General features: G+C 38.9%; 1 protein-coding gene across 13 annotated transcripts in view; it reads right to left on the reverse strand.

The window, feature by feature from the left end:
- Nucleotides 1–23068, reverse strand: part of Ptpn13 (protein tyrosine phosphatase non-receptor type 13) — a 216730-nt gene that overhangs the window by 22318 nt on the left and 171344 nt on the right. For 9 of the 13 annotated variants that reach the window (XM_045142565.1, XM_045142568.1, XM_045142567.1 and 6 more), the window contains 15 exons: nt 22710–22795; nt 21957–22119; nt 19925–20139; nt 19739–19837; nt 17508–17872; nt 15813–15984; nt 14058–14216; nt 12618–12789; nt 12314–12524; nt 10919–10986; nt 7024–7085; nt 4888–4981; nt 3804–3938; nt 3083–3177; nt 679–734 (listed from right to left, as the gene is read on the reverse strand). In XM_045142565.1, the coding sequence (XP_044998500.1) occupies nt 679–734; nt 3083–3177; nt 3804–3938; nt 4888–4981; nt 7024–7085; nt 10919–10986; nt 12314–12524; nt 12618–12789; nt 14058–14216; nt 15813–15984; nt 17508–17872; nt 19739–19837; nt 19925–20139; nt 21957–22119; nt 22710–22795 (2152 nt within the window). The remainder of the gene's footprint in view (nt 1–678; nt 735–3082; nt 3178–3803; nt 3939–4887; nt 4982–7023; nt 7086–10918; nt 10987–12313; nt 12525–12617; nt 12790–14057; nt 14217–15812; nt 15985–17507; nt 17873–19738; nt 19838–19924; nt 20140–21956; nt 22120–22709; nt 22796–23068) is intronic. The other 4 variants (XM_045142564.1, XM_045142573.1, XM_045142572.1 and 1 more) reach the window with 1 other exon arrangement.

Here is a 23068-nt window from a genome sequence, read left to right on the forward strand (position 1 = left end):
TGCTGGGGATTAGACTCAGGTTAATGGTAACCATGCCTGGTAAATTATGCAGTTAAGTGCTCTTACTAATTGAGCTACCTCCCCAGTCCCTAGAAACTATTTTCAAGAAGAAAGTTTTTGTGGGGTTTAAAAAAATTTCTTACTTTCTTTGGTTTCATTTTCTTATTAATAAAAACTATTAAAAAGACAAAGAGTAAAAATGACTACCCATAGTCCTAGCAGAAGACATCATTTCAGGTACATTTTCTTCCATGTTTTCTTTTTTTTCAAGGTAAAGTCTTGCTACAGCCAGCCCAAGCTGGCCTGGAATTCACTATGTAGTCTCAGGCTGGCCTGGAACTAACAGTGATTCTCCTACCTCTGCCTTCCAGCTGCTGGGATTGAAGGCGTGCACCACCACTTTCTTTCTTTTATCTATCTATCTATCTATCTATCTATCTATCTATCTATCTATCTATCTATCTATCTATCTCAGGGTTAAGAATATTATGCATTGGAACAACAGTAGATAATAAATACATTACTAAATGTCAAGAGAACTTCTTGTAACAAAACTTTAAAAACAATATTCAACCATAGTTCCATAATTTCCTCAACATTTTTATCAGGAAATAAATCTCCAGAGCATTAAAATAAAAAGAATGGAAGTTTTATAGACACTTTGAAAAAAATTCTTACCTTTCACTGTTTATTTTTTCTTCACAGTATTCATCACAGCCATTCATTTTAGCAGACTAAAATAAAGAGAAATAAAAATCAAGCTAGTCTACTGAAAAATCAATCCCATAATGCTTAGTATTTTCAGTAAATTGTTTCCCAAGTTTACTATTATTACTTATTCTCATATTACAAAGACACCTATATTATATTCAGTTAACACACTCCAAACCACAACTGAGTCATTTCCAGTGAGTGGTCCACTTATGAATCCTTGGAGACCTCTTGGTTTCTTTTTTTTAATTTTAACATATTTTATTTATTTATTTGAGAGAAAGGAAGCATATAGAGAGAAAGAGAGAATGGGTGCACCAGGGCCTGTAGCCACTGCAAATGAACTCCTGATGCATGTGCCTCCTTGTGCATCTGGCTTATATGGGTCCTGGGAATTGTACCACGGTCCTTAGGCTTTGCAGGCAAATGCCTTAACTGCTAAGCCATTTCCTCAGCCCTTTTCTTTTTTTTTTTTTTAAATGAGAGGGGTGGGGAAGGATATGAAAATAGGCATGCCAGGACCTCTTGTCACTGCAAACGCACTCTAGATGCATGTGCCACTTTGTGTATGTGGCTTTATGTGGGTACTGGGATTCAAACCTGGGCCAGCAGGCTTTACATGCAAGTGCCTTTAACCACTGAGTCATTTCCCAGCACTTGGTTTTTCACGTCTTATGCATGGGATACTAGTAAAATTTATTTATTTTTCTTTGTTTTGCTTACTATTAGTTAAAGTACATTCTAAAGCATACTTTCCATCTCTTCAAGAAATCTAATTTAGCTCTGGAGTGATGGCTTAGCAGCTAAGGTGCTTGCTTGCAAAGCCTAAGTACACAGGTCCAATTCTCCAGGTCCCATATAAGCCAGATGCACATGGTGGTGCATGCATCCGGAGTTTGTTTGCAGTGGCTAGAAGAAAAATAAATCTTAAAAAAAAAAAAAAGAAAGAAATGTGGAGCTGGCAAAGCCAAATGACTTAGGTTTGATTTTCCAGGATCTACATAAGCCAGATGCACAAGGTGGCACATATGTTGGGAGTTCATTTGCAGTGGCTGGAGACCCTGCTGTGCCCATTTTTTCCTCCCCCTCCCTCTTTCTTGCAAATAAATAAAAATAAAATATTAAAAATTGAAAAAAAAAGTTGGGCTGAAGAGATGGCTTAGCAGTTACAGTATTTGCCTGCAAAGCCTAAGGACTAGGTTCAATACCCCAGAACTCATGTGAGCCAGACACATGGCAGTGCATGCATCTGGAGTTCATTTGCAGTGGCTAGAGGCCCTGGTGCCATTCTCTCTCTCTAATAAATAAATAAATTAAAAAAATTAAAATGGTTGTTTGGGGGCTGGAGAGATGGCTCAATGGTTAAAGGTGTTTGCTTACAAAGCCTGACAGCCCAGGTTTGATTCTCCAGTACTCAATGTAAGCCAGATGCACAAAGTGACACATGCACCTGGATTTCATTTGCAATGGCAAGAGGCCCTGGCCTGCCTGTTTTCTGTCTTTCTCCCTGTAAATAAATAATAATCTTTCACACCTAAAAACTTATTTATTTATTTGAGAGAGTGGGAGGGAGGGAGGGAGGAAGGGAGAGAGAGAGAGAAAGAGAAAAAGGGAGAGGCCTCCAGAAACTGAAAAAAAGGGCTGGAGAGATGGCTTAGCGGTTAAGCGCTTGCCTGTGAAGCCTAAGGACCCCGGTTCGAGGCTCGGTTCTCCAGGTCCCACGTTAGCCAGATGCACAAGGGGGCACACGTGTCTGGAGTTCGTTTGCAGAGGCTGGAAGCCCTGGCGCGCCCATTCTCTCTCTCTCTCTCCCTCTATCTGGCTTTCTCTCTGTGTCTGTCGCTCTCAAATAAATAAATAAAAAATTAAAAAAAAAACTGCAAAAAAAAACTCCAGATGTATGTGCCACCTTCTGCATCTGGCATATGTGGATCCTGGGAAATCAAACCGAGGTCCTTTGGCTATATTCTTGGGTGAATTTATGCTTAGATTTTTGTTTGTAACTATTGTGAATACAATTTTACTTAATAATATTTTATAATTGGATAAACACCAGTCATATGTTATATGTATGTGTGTGTCTCCCTAAATTCATAGTTTAAGCCCTAATGCCCATGGTGGCTGTGTTTGGAGACAGAGCCTTGAAAAAGATAGAGTTAGATTAGATTGTGACGGTGGGTCTCTAGCCCAATAAGAGTTGCTTTAAAACAAGAATAGATACTGGTAGTGTGCCCACTCAAAGGGAGGGCCATATGAAGACATGAGGATATATAAAATAAATAAGTAACAATGTCATTTAGTTTCATCTTCTGGGTTAAATCATATAATTCTAATGAAGTGTGGTGTCTTAGGTTGCTTATATGGGTCTTACCTTTACCTCAGTGAAGTCCTCAGGTAAAGGTGAACCTTCACAATCTGTGTCCTCTGCTTTCTCTTCTGACACCCTCCCATTTGTCTTTAGTGTGCCTGGAAGAGAACGATACAGGTCAAGAGGAATTAAGACAAGTACCAAGGCAGCAAAAAACGTTTTTCATTTGTTCAGAGACAAAAGCATTGAATAGACACTTTCAGTGTTCTAGCTGGGAAAGCTAGGAATAAATGATATCATACACAGTATAAGATATCCAGTAACTTTTCTATTGCAGTAGTAATGCTTTCACCATGGCTTGGTGTTAACTGTGGTGTGGGATAACATATTTGGACAGTTGGGTATGGTGGTATATGCTTTTTAATTCCAGCCCTTGGGAGGCAGAGGTAGGTAGAGAACTGTGAGTTTGAGGCCACCGTGAGACTACATAGTGAATTCCAGGTCAGCCTGGGCTAGTAAGACCCTACTCAAAAAATAAAAAAATAAAAAATTGTATTTGGACAAATACTTGTAGCAATAAAGCCATGATATTATTGATAAATTTTAAATCTTATTAAAAAGGTAACCTAGCCACAAATATGGAAGAGGAAAAAAGGAGGTAACAAATTACATCACATTGCTAAAACTACTGCTTAGAAACTGAGGAGTTGACACACTCCAAGTATTCTGCTGAGAGGCATTCTTGCGTTCCTGAGGTACTCATTTCCTTATCTGGCTCTCTTACCTGGAGCGCAGGCGTCTGCAGCAGCACTCTGGCCAAAGAGGTTCTGCGCTTCCTCATCTACAACATCCAGCAGAGACTGGATAACTTCTGCTTCTTGAGGGTCCTCATAAATGTCTTCATCCTCTGTTCCAGATTCTTGAAGACAGTAATGTACATTAAAAACACTGGACAAAGCCTCTATTAGGTCATTCTTTTCAGTTTAAATATCTTGTTTGAAAGGCTCCAGCGGTCACTAGTGTGACCCAGCCCTCCTTCATTCTACAACTACGCTGGCAGCTGTGACAAAAGTTCATACAAATGCATCTTAGAATGAATGCAAACAGATGCTGGAGAGGTTCCTTTGCACGATACACTAATAATTTGATGTTTATTTAAAATTAATCTCAAATTAAATAATTTATTTGAGGTAGTGCCTCACTCTAGCCCAGGCTGGCCTTGAACTCAACAGTGATCCTCCTACCTCTGCCTCCCAAGGGCTGGGATTAAAAGCATATACCACCATACCCAACGGTCCCAAGTGCTGGGATTAAAGGTGTATGCCACTGAGCCAGGCTTTCAAATTTTAAATTCATGAAAGAAATACAAAGAAAAATTAAGGACATAACAAGTCAGATCAAATATCATCTAGATAAAAGTTCTAAACTTTCCGGCAGTCTATGAAATGCTGATCAGTGGCATACAGAAATTTCCCTGGTACTGTAGCCATATTTCTAATCTCTGCAGTTTCAGAGATGAGCACAGAATAGACATTTGCATATTAAGTTGTTAACAATATGAGCTGTATATTCTCTTATTATTTTTTTCTTTGTGGTAGGGTCTCACTCTAACTCAGGCTGAGCTGGAATTCACTCTGTAGTCTCATGGTGGCCTTGAACTCTCAGTGATCCTCCTACCTCTGCCTCCTGAGTACTAAGATTAAAGGCGTGTACAACCACACCTGGCTTCTTATTTTTTCATTTCTATGAAAACTAATCTTTCCCCTTAAATCTATAGTAACGTGAGGCACATATGACAAGGTAACTAATACTGCTTTGTTATTTAACTTTCCAGACACAGAGAACTGGATGACTTATATGAAAACTACCTTTGGTCTCAGGCAAGCTTTTTGATCCCCTCAAGTGAGAAGTAGAACATTTTCCTTCAGCGTTCAGAGTTTCAGATGCTTCTTCCCCATTAACCTAGAGTACAAAACCATACCAAATCACCAGATTACTATTTTGCTAACTTCCAGGATTAGGGAGGGCCTGTACATGGCCCCTCCTCTTCTTCCTTAGTATTGATTCATTTTCTATCTTTCTACCTTGCCTTTCTCTTGGTTGTTCTCTGTTTGAGATAGGGTCTTGAATGTATAGCCCAGGTAGCCTCAAACCCATGGTCTTGCTGCTTTAGCCTCCTCACTGCTGGATTTGAGCAGTGCCCTGCCATGCCTACCCCAAAGCAATCAACATCTTCATTGTCTCTGATGCTTTTAGTGCACTCCAACTTACTGAATTGATCATTTATAAAATGTATAGATTTTCAAGCGTTGGTTAAAACTCTAGTGAATATAAGAAAAATAACAATGGATTCATGATTACATAATTATATACTTATTGTACAGAATGTAGCTTTCTAGAACAATGACCCACTGAGAAGTACGTCATGGAGGAAAGGGAGAAAACTGGCTGTGATGTTGCTCAGTGTAAGAATGCTTGCCTGGCATGCACAAGCCCTGGTTCAATCCCCAGCACTTAAAAAAGAAGGGGTAAAGGAAAACAAAGATAAAAGAAAACGATTTGGGAAAATTTTAAAACTGCATGATTAAACTAATTTTGTGTGGCTCGCTCTGAAGTCTGAACCCTACTAATATAAAATACATGGAGATGCGACAGAGCAACTTTTTCTTAAACTGGTGACCATGTCAAAAAGCAACACTGGATTGTGAAATCCCTTAGTTTCCATGGGAAATTCACAGTATAGTCATCAGCATTCAAGGACAAAGCATTAACAGGGAGACTTCCTGGAAGATTTTTAACTCCAACAAAATGTTGGCAGGCATGAACAACGTCCTAGTTTCTAGAGTTTGATGTTAATCCAACAGAAACTTTACACTTCTTTCCTTCAGCAACATGAGGATGTTTCAAAGAAAACAAACAATATTCAGCATGGATAATACTAGAAGTGCATGAAAATCATTACTGTAGCTTTGTGACACTGAAGACGTAAACATACAGAGAAGAGGGAGGTTTGCTATGGTTTGGTGTAAACTATATACTGAGAAATCTTTGTTCTTGTGCTTCAACCATTTATGCCTAAACATTTCTGTTGTAACCTATTATCACAACTTGCTAAGCTAAGTCAAAAGTTTGAAATGACATGATGAGATAAATGAGATAAAATTATGGGCTTTGGATTAATAATTTTTACAACCTACATTAAATCCAGTTCACTTGACAATCATATTAATAGAAAAGCAATGCATTTTACATGGGAGGACATGCATTTTATGTAACATGAGCAGACATTTGAGTAATAAGGTTCAGAATAGGCTCTACAGCATAAATGTAGGGTAAAACTGGCCAGAAGAAAGACTACCCAGCCATGACCATCCCAGAAATGTAGATCACATGCCAGAAAGGAAATCATAAAAACAAGCATTACTCAAACTACTGGGTATACAAGTGGACGTCAAGAGAGAGCATGAAGTGGAATTTATGATGCATTAAAACAGCTTTGTTAAATTACTCCCAGATTTCTCTGTGCTAATCTTAAATGACTTAGGTCTTGTTTTAATATGTGGTAAAAACCCTAAGTCTTTCAAAAGCAAGTAACCTTGTTTCTCTGTTCTCTGATCACTACTATTCTACGTAAGCAGCAGCACAGAGTTCTTAGATTGCTCCTGATCACCCCTCATGCAGAAGAGTTCTGTCACTAATTATATTCAAGTCTCTAATGACCTGTACACATTAACCCCCAAACCCTGACACTAGCCTCATATAGTTAAGCCATTAGCCCTGTGAAAGCTGGATATATGTCAGAGGATACAAATTTACTTGCTTGAGGGCTCTGGGTTGTGGGTTTACTTAGCAAAACCCATTAGTTCATCATGACAGATGTTTACTAACAATACATGCATCTCAAAAAGATGAATATTTAAATATGAAATCAGTTTGGCTTGAAACACAAACATTATAGTTATTTAGAAAAGCTATGACATGAATGAAGGTGGTTTCTTGCTTGCCTTAGAGAATGAATTCTTAGGAGTAAGGACATGCTGGTCACAAGGCTCCACAGTGTGATGGCCTGAAAGAGCAGCACAGAAAATAAGAGGTAAGCCAGTGAAACAAGAGAGACATCAAAACTATTAAAGATACATGATGGTACAAATCTGTCACGGTGAAGATAAAACAAATTAAAAACAATTTTAAAAACCTCACATTTTTGAGGCTTCCGGTCAAGATGGCGACCGCCTAGCTGCACTACAAACAACGAGGGAAAAAAAGATAGATGCAGATCCTAAGGAGAGAGCTGCCCCAACATACCTCAGAAGGGGCGCAACTGAAACTAAGGACAACTGGCGAAATAAGCAAGGGTGATGTTTTCCTGTGAACTGGATACCAGCACAAAGGGGAAGGAGATCAATGCAGAGAAAAATCAACTCCTACCAAATCAGAGAGCCAGAGCCTCAGAGGCCCCCAACACCTCAGCACTGAAGCAGACCAAAAATGAACCCAACATGGCTCAGGGAAATCTTGCGGAAGAGGGGGCGGAAAGAATGTCAGAGTTACATGTTGGGTCATGATTTTCAGAGACATTTATCATACTAATAACTGGGGGCTAACTCCACAATGCACGACCCATTTTCAATAACAAGGAGGGTCTAATGGGAGGGGGTAGATCACAGATGAGCCTAAATAATGGTACCAAACTGCCTGTATTTACTGAAGAGAAAACTAATAAATTAAGTTTAAAAAAAAACAAAAAACCTCACATTTTTGATAATATTACTTTTAATTGTATACTAAAAGAGATGATATCTCAAATGATACAAACTAAGTAAATAGAACAGAATATTAGAGAAGGATTTATCCCAAGGAAAAAGCCAAATTCTTCTTTATATTTTACAAAATACAGAGAGAGAGAGAGAGAGAGAGAGAGAGAGAGAGAGAGAGAGAGGGAGAGAGAGAGAGAGGGAGGGAGGGAGAGAGGGAGGGAGGGAGGGAGGGAGAAGGAAGGGGGGAGGGAGAAAGAGAGATAGAGAATGGGCACACTACGGCCTCTAACCATTGCAAATGAATCCAGATATATGCACCACCATGGACATCTGGTTTACGTGGGTTCTGAGGAATTGAACCTGGGTTTGTAGGCTTTGCAGGCAAGTACCTTAACTGCTAAGCCATCTCTCCAGCCCAAAAGACAAATTCTTAAAAGACAGTAGTATACATACAAGCTCACTTGGGACCCTGGATTGTTAGCTCACACTTACAATCTCAGCACTGGGGAGGGTGAGGCAGGAGGATTGCTGTGAGCGCAAGGCCAGCCTGGGATACACAGTGAGACAATGAATGGAAAGGGATCACAGGTACAGTAACATATTCACTCACTGCTATAGGGAAGACAGCAAGGGCTCCTCTCATTTCATAAAGGTTAGCACCTTAGCATAGGAATCCATGCTGTGGATACAACTGAAAGTCCTTTAAATATATTTCTATTCTAAATGTTATTTAGTTCTTCAATATTAGTATAAAAATTTAACAATACACTAAAAATGAGTTGATTGTTCCCTCATAGTTAAGATCACATTCATAAATATAACTTAGTTTATTGAAGTATATTTTCCAGAGATTTAAAAATATATAGTAGAGTTTGGATAAAGTAAAACAAACACAGGTACAGGAATATGAACTGACATACTTCTGGATGAAGATGAAGGCTGAGCTGGAGATTTTCTGAATACATGTCTATAATGTGGATGATACTACAACAAACCCAAGAATGTTTTTTTTTTTATTTAATTTTACTTGAAAGCAACATAATATATTATGAGAATTCTAGGAAAAGTAATTTAAAGGGCATTTCAAAAATAAACCACTAAGCCAGGTGTGGTGGTGCAAACCTTTAATCCCAGCATTTGGGAGGCAGAGGTAGGAGGATTGCTGGAATTTCAAGGTCAGCCTGCGCTAGTATGAGACCCCTACCTTGAAAAACAATAAACAAAACCATAAACAACAAAACCCCCATTAGTTAAAAGAAAATCCTATTGGCAGAGTACAAGGCAGAGTAGGCATGTTACTTTAATCTCTCCTGTTCCCCTAACTGCCTCCTTCACTTCTGTGTCCTCAGATGATCTCTAATCAGCTTTCTGCCCCTCAAATTTGCACTGTTTATAATTGAGAATAAATGGGATCTACAGTATGAGTTTCTCTCTATATATTTTGGTCTGGTTTATTTCACTTAGACTATGCAATAGTCTATTTCTATTTTCTTTCTTTTTCTTTTTTCTTTTTTTCTTTTTTTTTTGTTTTTTCAAGGTAGGATCTCACTCTAGCTCAGGCTAACCTGGAATTCACTATGTAGTCTCAGGGTGGCCTCGAACTTGTGGTGATCCTCCTACCTCTGCCTCCTGCTGGGATTAAAGGTGTGCACTACCACGTCTGGCTCTCTATTTTCTTTTTTTAAACTGCTGAATAGTATTCCTTTGTTTGGGCACATTATAGTCAGTTTATTCATCTAATGGTTTTTGAACAACTGAGTTATTTGTGATTTTTGGCTTTTGCGAAGAAAGCTGTTAGAAAGATTGCTGCTCATTTTGGGATATGACATATGCTTATTTTTTTCTGGGATATGATATATGCTTTTTTTTTTTTCTTGAGGAACTAGGAATGCAACTGTCAAATCCCCCCCCCCCCCCGCCCAATTGTGCCATTTTACAATCTGGACAAAGTAAGGGAGTCTCTATTGTTGATACTGTAAGAGTTTAAAAAGCATCAAACAAATTAGTTCTGTGGGAGACAAGTCAGAGAATCTCATCAACAGTTTTTCACTAGAAAACTATAAGCTGGAGTTATTCCAGTTTTCTACCAAGTATAAAAACTCCCCTCAACATTTCATGAGCTGGTCTCTTGCTCTTAAATTAACAGAACTATAGAGCACTGCAAAGAGGACCCCCTACGCTTTAGCTTCTAAAAAGAAACAACTACTATGGTAAGCAGTTTCTTAACACTAAATACTGTTGGTATTAAGATAACCTAAGATAAGATCCACACGAAGTACAAAACTTATTTTACAAATGTTCTATATTCAATCATATTTCTTTGTGTCTAATATTCCTTTTACTATATTACTCACTCTTATTATATTACTATTATATATATATATATGTGTGTATACATATATATATGTCTACATTAATAGTAGTAATAAAAGCTTCATTTACGGGTTCTGATTATGTCAATGAGTGTGGAATAAAACTTTCTAGTTTAAATTCTGGCTCTACTTGTAGGCTACGTGAGCTTGGATAAGTCATCAAACTTCTCTGTGCCTATGTCTCCATTTCTGTAAAATGATATAAGAGTAATACTATAATTATCAAGTTATCATAAGGATCAATGTACATATAAAAATGCTTAGTCCAGAATGAGCACTGAAGACTTCTGTTGTTACAATTTTTACTACTACCACTACTGTTATTACTTTGGAAAGGCAGGTACTTGTTTGCACATCTGCCATCAGTCAGAAAAAACTCTGGCACAGAGGAGAAATTAAACTGCTATGTGACAAGCACAATGACCACTGTTCTGTGTATGTTACTGCATTTTTGATTCATTAAAACCTTACCCTGTGGATATTAGCAATACTACTTTATTGATAGTAGAGGCTTCAATAAGTATCAAGTAACTTACTAAGGACACAGAGACTATACATTCGGGTCCACTGGGCTGTGAATTCCACATTTTACTTGGTTTTGTCACTTTTCTAATATACACTGAATTTCAGAGACATTTTCATTTAAATAGCACATTTTCACTCAGATTATGCAAATCATTCTGGAACAACAACAAGAATATTTTAGGAACAATATCCAGCTTGGAAGTTACCTCTCCATAAGCACTGTGACATAAAGTAAACATGCTTACCATTGGTTCTGGTGGCAGGTGCTGAAATGGGAGCGTTCTTTGAGCTGGGGATCACTGGATGCCCATCTCTGTGTATTAGAAAAAGAAGGGACAATTGTAAAGATGTAGAATAATTTAAATATCCTTTGGATCACCTGCTAGCTGGTTTCAGAAGTTTTACTTTTTATGGGATTCAGGGGACCTACTCACCCCTTGAAGCTACAGAATGGCAATAGAAGCAGGGGGTTCAGAAATAGGGCCAGAGACAAGGAGAACGGTAGTCTCTAGGTGAAAAAAGCAAAAATGTGGGCTTTCTCCTGGGGCTTACAGAGGGAATATAGCCTTACAGGTAACACCTTGATTTTATTCTAGTGAGAGCCATTTATTTTTTGGATTTCGAAACTCCAAAACTGTCAAGACAATGATCTCATTCACTACTAATAAACAGCAATTTGTTACAGAAGCAGTAGGAAATTCATGTTTTATCAATATATTTCCATTATAAGTGAAAGAGAAGTTATTAGCACTTTTAAAAATTCTGTGTATATGCCTCATCAGCAGTAAACAAGGGGTCCAGTGGGGCAACCCTATCCTACCTCTAGGAACAGGCTATGACTGGCCAAAGCTAACTGATTTACTTTTATCTTTCTTGCTTCACTTGAAGGGCTGACCTTAGTGTAGTCCCAAGGCACATACTAGTTGCTTTCTAAGTGATGATTGTGAAATTTGTGCTTGAAATTGCTGTAGATGGTATGGTATGCAGATGTGAGACATAATTTGACTGTCGTGAAGAAAACTGACACAAAGGTGACAGCAAAGAAATGGAACCAGGCCCGGTTCAACTCACCTGATGACGACCTTATTATTAGACTTTTACAACTACCTACACCAATTTTTTAAAAAATAAATTTTTAATTTTATTCATTTTTATTCATTTATTAAGATAGAGAGGGAGAGGGGGGAAGGGAGGGAGGGAGGGAGGGAGGGAGGGAGGGAGGGAGGGAGGGAGAGAATGGGCATGCCAGGGCCTCTAGCCACTGTAAACAAACTCCAGATGCATGTGTCACCTTGTGCATGTGGCTTACATGGGTTCTGGGGAATTGAACCCTTTGGCTTAGCAGGATAATGCCTTAACCACTGGGACATCCCTCCAGCCCACCAATTTTTTTTTTTTTAAATAAGGTTGAGTTATATTTTCTGTGACTTGCAACTGAAAACATTCTGATAAATGTTATTAGCTGGAATGTTAGCTCAAGCATATATCTGCTTAGTCTTAGCTTTCTTACGAGAACGTTTGTTCTAGCATTACTAAATCTTGAGTAAGTCATTCAGTATCCTGTGAGAAAACGTAAGTCAACCAGCAACCTGAAATGAGTGCGTTCATGTAAACAAAGCCTACAGAGCACTGCATGTTACCTTGTTGCTTTCAGCACCACTGATGGAAGTGACATGTGCAACGCTCTGTTAGCTTCTTCCAAGGTCATTGTTTGTGTGCTGACTCCATTCACATAGTGGATGATATCTAACAGCTGGAGGTTACCTTCAACAGCTGCAACTGAGCGGGGGTTAATATCACTGATATACACCACTCGCTGTACAGTGCCATGACCTTCAGATACGGAAAATCCTTCAAAGAACAGAGAACAATTGCTTTTGTAGTCATACAAATACTTAATATGGCCAAGAAAATCATACTATACAAAGCTGAAGTTTTCATTACCCAATTCCTCTTTGTTGCATGTTAATGTAATGTCCGGTAGCAAGTGGGGGAAGACTGGAATCCTGGGGAATTCTAGAATTCGTCCAAGAACTAATCTTACTGTCTTGGGGGCAGCTCGGAGTAGATTCACTGCATCGGTGTGGGTCATGTTTGCAACATCGGTATCATTAACCTAAAACATGAGAAAGAGGCAAGCTCAGTTCATAACATTTAGAATAGGGAGGCCTTCTAAGAAACAAAGTGGTCTCTCTGACTTCTTATAGGATGTATATTAGCCAGGAAGAGATTTATAGTACAGAGCAGTTTCTAATTTACTGTAGAAATCTCAAGGACAGTGATCAAGTCATTATAAATCAATGTGAAATCCCTAACAGATGCATGCTTCACAGCTTTGCAAACATAAGAATTTAAGGAACATTGTGTCTCTGAAACTTGAGACTCTGTTGACTGAGATGAAAAAGACTTTTAAGTTAAAAAGACAACCTAGTCCCTAAATAGTTAAGTATATAAAGGCTTATAATTTCTTCCTTTTTCATTTTTTGGTGTGTGTGCACAGATGTACACAGCCTGTGCAAATGTGTGCAGAGGTCAGAGAAAGATGTTGGTATTTTCCTCTACTGCTCTGCCTTGTTTCCTCAACACAGATTCTCTCACTTACTTGGGGCTCCTCATTTTTCAGTTAGACTGGCTGACCAGGAAGCCCCAGAAATCCTACTGTCTCTGTTCCTCTCAGCACTGGGGTTATAGTAGAGCATGGCCACGTGTGGCTTTGAATGTAGGTGCTGGGGATCAAACTCAAGGACTCATGCTTGTGCAGCAAGTGCTCTGACCTAATGAGCCATCTCCCTAGCCCCTCTTTTCTGTCTTTCTGAGACAGGATTTTATGTAGCTCAGGCTGGCCTCAAACTTGTTCTGTAGCCAAGAGTGATCTTGCACTCCTGATCCTCCTTCCTCCATCTCCCAAGTGTGCTGTTATGCCAGTCTAAGGCCTTTATTTTTAAGTGGTGTAGAATGAAAATATAAACCAAATAGAGAAACACAGTATTATATTATCCACCTTCCTTCTCCAGCCCTGACTGGCTCTTTGGCCACTGATATGGTTTGGAGGTGGTGTAAGTTTATTAGCCCAAAGGTTCACATGTTGGAGGCTTGGTCCTCAGTGATGGTGAAGCCTGTTGGACGATCAGATGATGGGGATGGGCCTGCAGAAGGAACTTTGGGACCTAAGCCTCTTAGTCATCCTATTCTGAGACACCTCTCACACCTGCTCCCACCATAGTGGCTGATGTTGGTGCCACGTCCTTTAATCTCCAAAACTCTTAGCCAAATAAACCACTTTTCATTATAAAGTTGGGCTGTGTCCTGTAATTCATACAAAAAAAAAAAATGGACCAACACAGTCACACTTGGACAAATTTCCCATCCTCTTAAATGCTTCACCTTTATGAGCCGGTCCCCAGGTCTGAGCCTTCCATCACTTTTGGCTGGATCCTGTATGACGTCATGAACGTAACACCCAATGCTCTGACTGCCTCTGGTTACAGTAAAGCCCAGACTTCCTTCTTCTGATTTGATCAGGGTAATGAGGAGCTCGACTTCCTGGGGAAAGAAACAGATTCTTTTCAGTTGTCTATTTTGTCCTACAGATAAATGGAGATAGATATTATTTTCAATTAACAGAGGAACAAAAATCAAATCTTAGGTTTATTTAATTGACCAAGTGTAGAAGTCTTTTCAACTCCAGATAAACTATTTCCTTTTTTAAGTACATTATGTGTTCATCTAAAGACAGCAGACCATCCCTCATTTCCTCCTTCCCTCTGCCCCTCCCCTGTTTTTTTCCCCATGGGGCACTGTTGAGGATTGAATCTAGGATCACACATATGCTAGGCAAGTGCTCCTCCACTGAGGTCCACTCCAGACTCATGCATCCCTTCTTGCACACACAGGATAAACAAGGACGCAGAGTGGTTCTACTTTGATAATCAAAGAATACATTTTTGGGGAGGGGGAGGTTTAGAAATATTCTTAGCATATTTCTAAAAACAACTAAGATAGATGGCAAGAGACACAAGAAGAAGATTTTTTTTTGTTTTTTTGGTAAAAGATACAATATTTGGATGATTATATGACAACTTCATTCATTAAGAAGTATGAACAAGTTTAAGAGATTTCACATCAAAGGGAGAAGATGAATAGACAATGACAGATTTCTAAAAATTATTTTCACTTTTTGCTAAGAATGAAACTGATGATGTAGCTGCTATACATACACACAAACACACGCACACACACGCATGCACATGCACGCTCAGCACACAAGGCAATGGGATATCTGACTGGTGAAATTATAGGTGATCTAATTCCTTACTTCTTGTTTTATATTTTTCTACATAAAGATTTATTGCTTGAATAATAAACTGGAAAAAGGATGACTTTCAGTCTGTGTAAAGTATATTATACTTGGAAATTAGGTTTCTAATCCTGATTTGCAGGTTTAGAAAATTTAAATCTATTACAATACAATGATTTCATTTGGTCACACGAACAAAAATATAGATGAGAAAATTATAGCAAATGTTGAAAATTCAATAGGTAACTCAGTGGGATTTGAGAAACACAAATAATAGTTACTGGGTGTCTAAACTCTGTGCTGGGTGTTTTATGTGAGTCCTTACCACAAGCCTCAGGTGCCCAGCCAAAGCTACCAGGAGTCAGAAAAAAATAGGTGACTTCTCCACAGGGTACACAAATGGCAGCAAGGTAGCAATAGTACCTAGGTATCAAAAATTATATATATATAATTTTCACTGGGTGTGGTGGTGCATGCCTTTAATTGCAACACTGGGAGGCAGAGGAAGGTGGATCACTGCAAGTTCGAGGCCACCCTGAGACTCCATAGTGAATTCCAGGTCAGCCTGAGCTAGAGTGAGACCCTACCTTGAAAAAAATAAATATATAAATATAAATAAATACACATATTATACATATTATACATATTATATATATATGTATATTTCCCCCCTAATTTCTCAGCAGGAAAACAGACCAGTTATATATGATTTCCATTTAGTAGATGAAGACACAAAGTGCCTCTAAAACATAGCTTTTTCTCCAACTAACAGAATATTGTGTATACCTGCATCTTCACGGAGAAAATGCCAATTGTTGTTAAAGACAGAAGAGACAGCTTACCAGCTCAAAGTCTTCAAGATGGTTTTCCAAAGTTGTCAAGTTTTCTTGTCCAGTTGGTTCAGAAGTGTGAGGTGTATGATATTTAGCAATCCAATTAGAAGCCGGACATTGTGACTGGGGTTGACAGCTTTGTCCAGGACTCAGATCCAGGGGTGGAGGGGAAGGAGGGCTGCTACAGAGAGAAGAAAACAAGACTATTTTCAAGTGCCATAACAGACAGTGCTGAACAGATAAGCCTGTGTAATTTTGACTGCAATCCTGGCTAGCAAGACAATGAATATATTAATATGTTAATGCTACTGATCGCTTATTCTCTGGGCATGGTCAATTTTGAAGAAGAAAGCTCTTTAAACTGCCTAAGGACAATAAGACAGTTTAAGAATTATGCTTTCTATTCCTAATTGTTAATTCAAGGCTGAAGTTAATTTTGCCAGAAGCCTAATGTGTATTTTAAACTATAAGAAACAAAGGAGAATAAAAGTTTTATGCCTGCGGTTGTTAATTCTTTTAAGTACTGAGGACTGAAGCTAGGGCTTTGTTCATGCCAGGCAAGCGCTCTACACTCAGCTGTATCTTCATCCTTTCTAAAAGCACTTTTTGTGTGTATGTTCATGTGTGTGCAGGTGCATGTGTGTGTAGGCTGGAGAACAATTCTGGATGTCACTCCTTAGGAATGTCACCCATTGTTTTTGGAGATAGTTTCTCATCAGCCTACAATCTGCTATGTAGGCTAGACCAACTACCCAGCAAGCTCCATGAATCCTCCTGCCTCTACCTCCCATTACAAGTGCTTGCACCACCATACCTGGCTTTTTTTTTAAATGTAAATTCTGGTAATTAGGCTCAGGTCTTTATATTTGTAATATAAATACTTTACTGACAGTTTTCTCGCCAGTCCTAAAAAAGCATGTTTTATTTTGAGACAGGCTCTCACTAGGTTGCCTAGGCTGGCCTTGAAGTCTCCTTGCAGGCCCTGCATTTGTGATTCAGCTCTTGAGTAGCTGGCATCACAGGCCTGGCTCCTGTGGCTATTTTGGATGAAAGAAGAGAGTAGAACAGAAAATAGAATGATTGATGGGAGGAAGGAAGGAAGGGATGAACTTAAACAAGTATGGTTAGACTAGATACACATGAACACACAAAAGTAAAATACAGGAGCAGCTATTAGCAGTACAGATGTGTCTTTTTCTCTGGATGCTTCTATGCTTTCAGTTATTTCCTATTTCCTGTTTCCTAGTGCTATCCTCTACAACCACCCCTCCTCCTCTTGTTCTGGTTAAACAGCACTGAGAAACAGCTTTCCTACTTACTAGTAAAAATTCTCAGAAGCAAGGGCCATGATAACTGGCTTGAGAGTGTCCCAGTTTACTAGAATTGTCAGCCACCATGGCAGACAGCTAACAAGACACTGTTCTTAAACATCATTGTATATGTAGGTGTGTATAGGCTACAGGACAACACTGGGTGTCATTCCTCAGAAATATCATCCACCTTTTTGAGAGTCTCTCATTGGCCAGAAATCAACAGACAGGCAAGACTGGTTAGCCAGCAAGCTCAGCGCGTCCTCCTGTCTCCACCTCCCCTGCACTAGGATTACAATTCTTTAGGCAATTACATTTTTAAAGCAATGCTTGGTGCTGCTACTGTTGGCAACATGAGCAGTTGTTGGGAACATTCCAGTAAACATGATGATACCTGTTCTCAAATTCTGGTTTATTGGGTATTTTCGGAGGATAGTAAAACATGGCACACATGACATCCTCTTGGCTCTTGGGTGCTCCGTGCTGACTTTGTGTCTGGGCAGCCACGTTGTTGAGCTTCTGAGTCACAGGGGAGCTCAAGGTCATATCTGAGATCTTTGCTGGAGCTTTCACAAGGTCATCTTCTCCACTCACACTGCTGTCACTGTCACTGTTTTTCCTGGATGGGGACTTGCACTGCTTCCTGTTTTTGTCAGACATTTCATTTTCATCTAAACTGGTGCTTTGCTCCACACATGATGGCTGGGAAGGTTCTTTATTACTGTTCAGAAGAACTTGTGCTGGAGAGTGGAGTGGGGTCTGCAAGGGACACAGTTTTTAAAGAGATCAGAGGGTGACACCTTATTTTAACTTTAGAAGCACTCAGTTGTGAAACAGTGCTCTCTACTAAAATATTAAATTCAGTTTTTGATAATAAAAGCAATCTATGTTCATTAAAGAAAAAAATATTACTATGAAATGACAACTACAAATCCTGTAGGCTAACTTAGAGTTTATATCAGAATTAGAGTTATTACTTATACTCTACTTCCAAAATTTAGGTCTCATTCAAGAGTGTTTTCAGATGTTCTTAAATATGCATTAGAAATAATTTAAATAATGATATAATAGTCCTATAGATAGCTATAGCTTTATTTCAGCCTTCTTTTATTAAATATTTAGTTGCTTCCTATCCACAGAAATTTAGCTAAATTGTTTGCGTGTATGTAAATTTTCACAGGGTTTCTCTTTATAATTTTCTATATGGTCACATACAGAATGTTTTCAGACTTAAAAACATTTCCGAATTGGGGCTGGAGAGGGTATACCCTAAGTAGTTGAGTGCATCCCACCCAAGCATGAGGACCTGAGGGGTTGGGGGGTCCTGAGACTGAGTGTGATTCTCTTGCATCTATGTAAACAGTTGTTATGGCTGCACATGCCTTTATCTCCAGTCCTGCGGGGAGCAGACATCAGAAAACACAGAATGCTTGTGGCTTGTGAAAATGCCAACCTCCAGAATTAGTAAGAGATTCCATCTCAAGAAAATATGTGATGCGTGATGGAGAGGGCATGTGCAAACACATATACACTCACCAAACACATACCACCATCACATACCACATGCAGAAAAAAATTCAAAAATTTTTTTTCCCAGTAAGTCTTTATCAACTGATGTAACTCATCAAGAGCTCCATTTACTTCAACTTGTCTTACGTGGTGCTTGGGAATGAACCTAGGGCCTTGAGCATACTAGGCAAATGCCATACCACCGAGCTACAATCTTAGCCCTTCAATATAGTTTCTTAAAATCCTATTTCTAAGGAACTTTTCAGGAATGTCACATTCTAGAGCTGCGCAGATGGCCCAGCAGTTAAAGTTCTTGCTGTATGTGTATGAAGTATTAAGTTTAGACCCCCAGCACTCACATAAAGCCAGATAGTCTGGCATAAGCAGTAGTGAACTACTAGTGATCCTACCTCAAAACAAGGTGGGAATAAGGAGGACTGACATCTGGCTTGTCCTCTGATTTACATTCATGAGTGCCTGAACTTGCACATGAACATACATACAGATATACATATACATGCACATTAATATAAGAAAATGTTCTGTTCCTATTAATGTTTTTCTAATAAGTCCCCTCTTCCTGATGTAAGGGGTGAAGTTTCGGGTCTAGACATGTCTGTTTCCATACCAGAAACAACATTCACTAGTAGTGGAAATTGTTAGTGTACAAGGTGAAGGCAGGTTTTCTTGTACATCACCATCAAATATATTTTAGCTTATTTTCATTTTTCTTGACATAACCCTTTCTCTGGCAATCTAGTGTTATTTTTAAAAAAGGCTGCAAAACCTCAACTTTCATTTTTTGAATGAGAATAGGTCTTTGTTTAGTTCAATGAAGTGGGCACCAGGTTCTTGTTAACCATTGCTTGGTCCTTTCCATTTCTTCTTAGAAAAGAAGTTCCTGATTCCTAGTGTTTCAGAAGCTTAGCAGTAGAAGAGAGAGGAGAAAAAGAGAATCGATTCCATTACACATACTCAGTGAGGCTGAGTGATGCACATGAGACAACGATGCCTTGCTAACGAAGGGGTTGGGCTGAAACCCAGTAGACCAACATGGTGAAACAGCTCTGGCTGAAGTTAGCAAGCTACTAACTTGGTATTTTCCAAAGGTCTTACCAAAAGAGTAGTGTCAATTTCTGGTAGCACCCCAGGTGGAGGTCTACAGAGGAGCAAGGACACTTCTGGAACTGTTCCCCTGAGAGCAGATATGACTTCCTGCAGGAACCGTAAATGGCAAAAGAAGGTGTAGTTAAGCTGGTACTAGCACACCGCCCACCCACCTGTCCTTGTCTGCTGGATTACCTGCTGAGATAGTCCTCTTAGGGAGGCTCCATTCACCTTCAAGATAACATCGCCCACATCAATCTTCCCACTTTCTGCTGCTGGCTGTCCAGGGAAGAGCTTTTTAACTCTTACTATGCTGGTATTCATTTGCTCTGGTATAAGATTATCTTCTCGAGAAAAACTGAATCCTAGGCCTGAGCTGTTTTTAAACAGTTTTACTTCAAATGTATTTTCTAGAGAAGAAATATAAAGTTAAATATTCTGAAGTTGTATAGACTTAAGCATACAAATATGTATTTTCATATACATCTTTTAAAAAAGACTTTATTTTTATTTATTTATTAGAGGCAGAGAGATGGAGAGAGAGAATGGGCATGCAAGGACCTCTAGCCATTGCAAATGAACTCCAGATGCATGAGCCACCATTGTGCATCTGGTTTACATGGGACCTGGAGAATCGAACCTGGGTCCTTCGGCTTCACAGGCAAGTGCCTTAACATCTAAGCCATCTCTCCAGCCCTATATACATCTGTTAAAAGTCCATTTTTCCTCAGCTATGATCAGTTCCATATGTACTTAATACAACCTTATCCCAAAGTCAAATCCTCTTGAACATTCCCTTCCTATTAAGAAAATGCAATGAGCCAGCTGCATAAACTAAACTGTTAGCACAGCTCCAAAGCAGGGTTTGCAAAAGGGAGTTGTTTCAATCCTACATTGTTTTTAAAAAAGTATATCAAAAACTGAATAAAATAAAATGAAGAAAGAGAAAAAGGGGGGTCCAAGAGAAATTTAGACATACAATGGAGAGAAATGGTAAGAAGGCCAAAATAAATGTTAGATGAGGGTAACATTTATGTGAGGCCTAATTTTATCCAGATAATTTGAAATGGCATCCCAATTAACATTCTCATAAGTAAAATAAGTTAATAGAACAAAAACTGGAAAATAAAAAAAGTACATTTAAAGAAAGGGTATGGGAAAAGAACATGATTAAGTAGGACCATTAACTTCAATTTCATCGTCAGGAAAGTGACAGAGGCTGGGCTATTTTCTGGACTCTGAGTTGCTGATATTTATGTAATCAAACAGAAATTTAAAGTAAGAGACAAAATGACTGTATGCCATTAACTCCAAAGTAAAGAACATTTGAGCCCTCTAAAAGGCAAAAGCCTCACAAGAGCTCACACTCCAGTGTTAGGAACACACCAGCCTGAGAGAACTCACTACTACATGTTCTTCATTTTCTTAGGGTGTTACCAATTATTCTTATGTTCCTGGGCTGGAAAGTTTACTCTTTTTTTTTCCCTCCTTGTTGTTGTTTTTCAAGGTAGGGTCTCACTCTAGCCCAGGCTGACCTGGAACTCATTCTATAGTTCCAGTCTGGCTTCAAATTCATGGTCATCCTCACCTCTCTACCTCTTGAATGCAGGAATTAAAGGCATGCGCCACCACACCCAGCTGGCTGGCAATTTAGTAAGAAAAACTAGTATTTGGGAAGTAGTATGTGGATTTATTTCCAGGGATACTTTCACAGTTCATAAAATTAAATAGAAATAGAGAAAATTTATAGCTAGCCCTGGTGGCTCCTGCCTCAGAATGAGGCAGGAGGATTATCACCAGTTTCGAGGCCAGCTTGAAGTACACAGTGAGTTCCAAGGCCAGCTAGAGCTACGGAGTGAAATCCTGTCTCAAAAAGCAAAAGCAAAACCAACAAACCAAATTTAAAAGTCAAAATTTCATATGGGTTTGAAACTATTCTCAGCAATAATTTATACTTATCTTTCTTTACTAAATTTCATTTAAAATTTAACACATACTTAAGGCAATATTACATGTCCACATTCAGACATGAATTTGTTATCCCTAAACTTTCAGACTTGATAAGCTTGAAGCACATTTTTTGGTCAGTGTGGCTGCTGCACCAGGTTATGATTTTAGAATTGATAAGAGCAGAGATACTAGGGCATGGACTGCATCACAACATGTAACGATCATTCTTGAATAAGCAATAATTTCACAGTGACACCATCATCTCTTCAGGCCTGACCTTCAGTGACAAAGCTGTAGTCTTTGCCATGAGTGCTGTTCTCCCACAACTTCTTTGTAGCCTGAGCATGCGTATCATGGTCTGGAAGGGTACACTGTGGGGTCACAGGGATATGCTCCTTGGATGCTGGTGACTGCCCCTTTTCCAACACTAGATGAACCACCTGAGCACATGGATAGCACTTCGTTAACCATGAAGAAGGCTAAGACTAGAGGTAATTTTAAGTTGGGAAGATGCAATTATTTGGTTCACTAAAATACAGACAGAGAGGAAAGAAATAATAGAAGTACAAAATAAAGTTTTCTTTACTTCTTGTAGAGAAAGTAATAAAGTCAAATAAGTTACTACCATATAGTAATATAAAAATCATAATAAATAATTTGGTAAACTCCTTGACCCAAAATGTATTTGAACAAAATGAATTTAGGGCTTGGGTTGAAGAATGACTAGGAGTAAAAAAGCCCTAGAAAATAGTAGATATTTATGAAATGTGTTAGAAACTCAATCTCCATTCCTCTCTACCAGGCAATTTGATAATATGAGGGCTAAGCACAGCCAAGACAGCTTCATCAAGAAAAGAATCTCTTGTTTTAATACTTGATTCTTGGATAAAAAAAACAACAGGAATAGCAAAATGCAGAATAGTTCTATTAGTCAGTCTTGGATTCTTTGCCAGCAGATTTGAGATGCCAATAAGATAGATGTTACACCTTATTAAACCCTTCTCAGCAGGCTGCTATAATGATCTGTTACCTGTCCCGTATTTCTGAGAGTTTCCACAGCTTGCTTATGGGTAGCTCCTTCCAGACTTACTCCATTGACAGCAAGCACACGGTCACCTATAAGTTATTGTACAGTTTGTTAATATGTTATTTAATTTGTTGCTTAATTATATGGCTAAGTCACATTTTGGACTTCTTTTTTTTTTTTGAGGCACATCCTGGGCTTGGATCAAGAACCCATAGATAGTGTGGTAGTTCATGTCGTATAGGCACTGGAATAGTCAGAGCATCACTGAGGCATTCCAGATCACCCAAGATTATGTGTGGGAAGAGAGTTTTACTAACACCAATGGGTGGAACAGTGAAACTGTTGACTCTCCAGATTGGCCA

This window comes from Jaculus jaculus, chromosome 2, assembly GCF_020740685.1.
Source record: "Jaculus jaculus isolate mJacJac1 chromosome 2, mJacJac1.mat.Y.cur, whole genome shotgun sequence".
NCBI classification, from domain to species: domain Eukaryota; kingdom Metazoa; phylum Chordata; class Mammalia; order Rodentia; family Dipodidae; genus Jaculus; species Jaculus jaculus.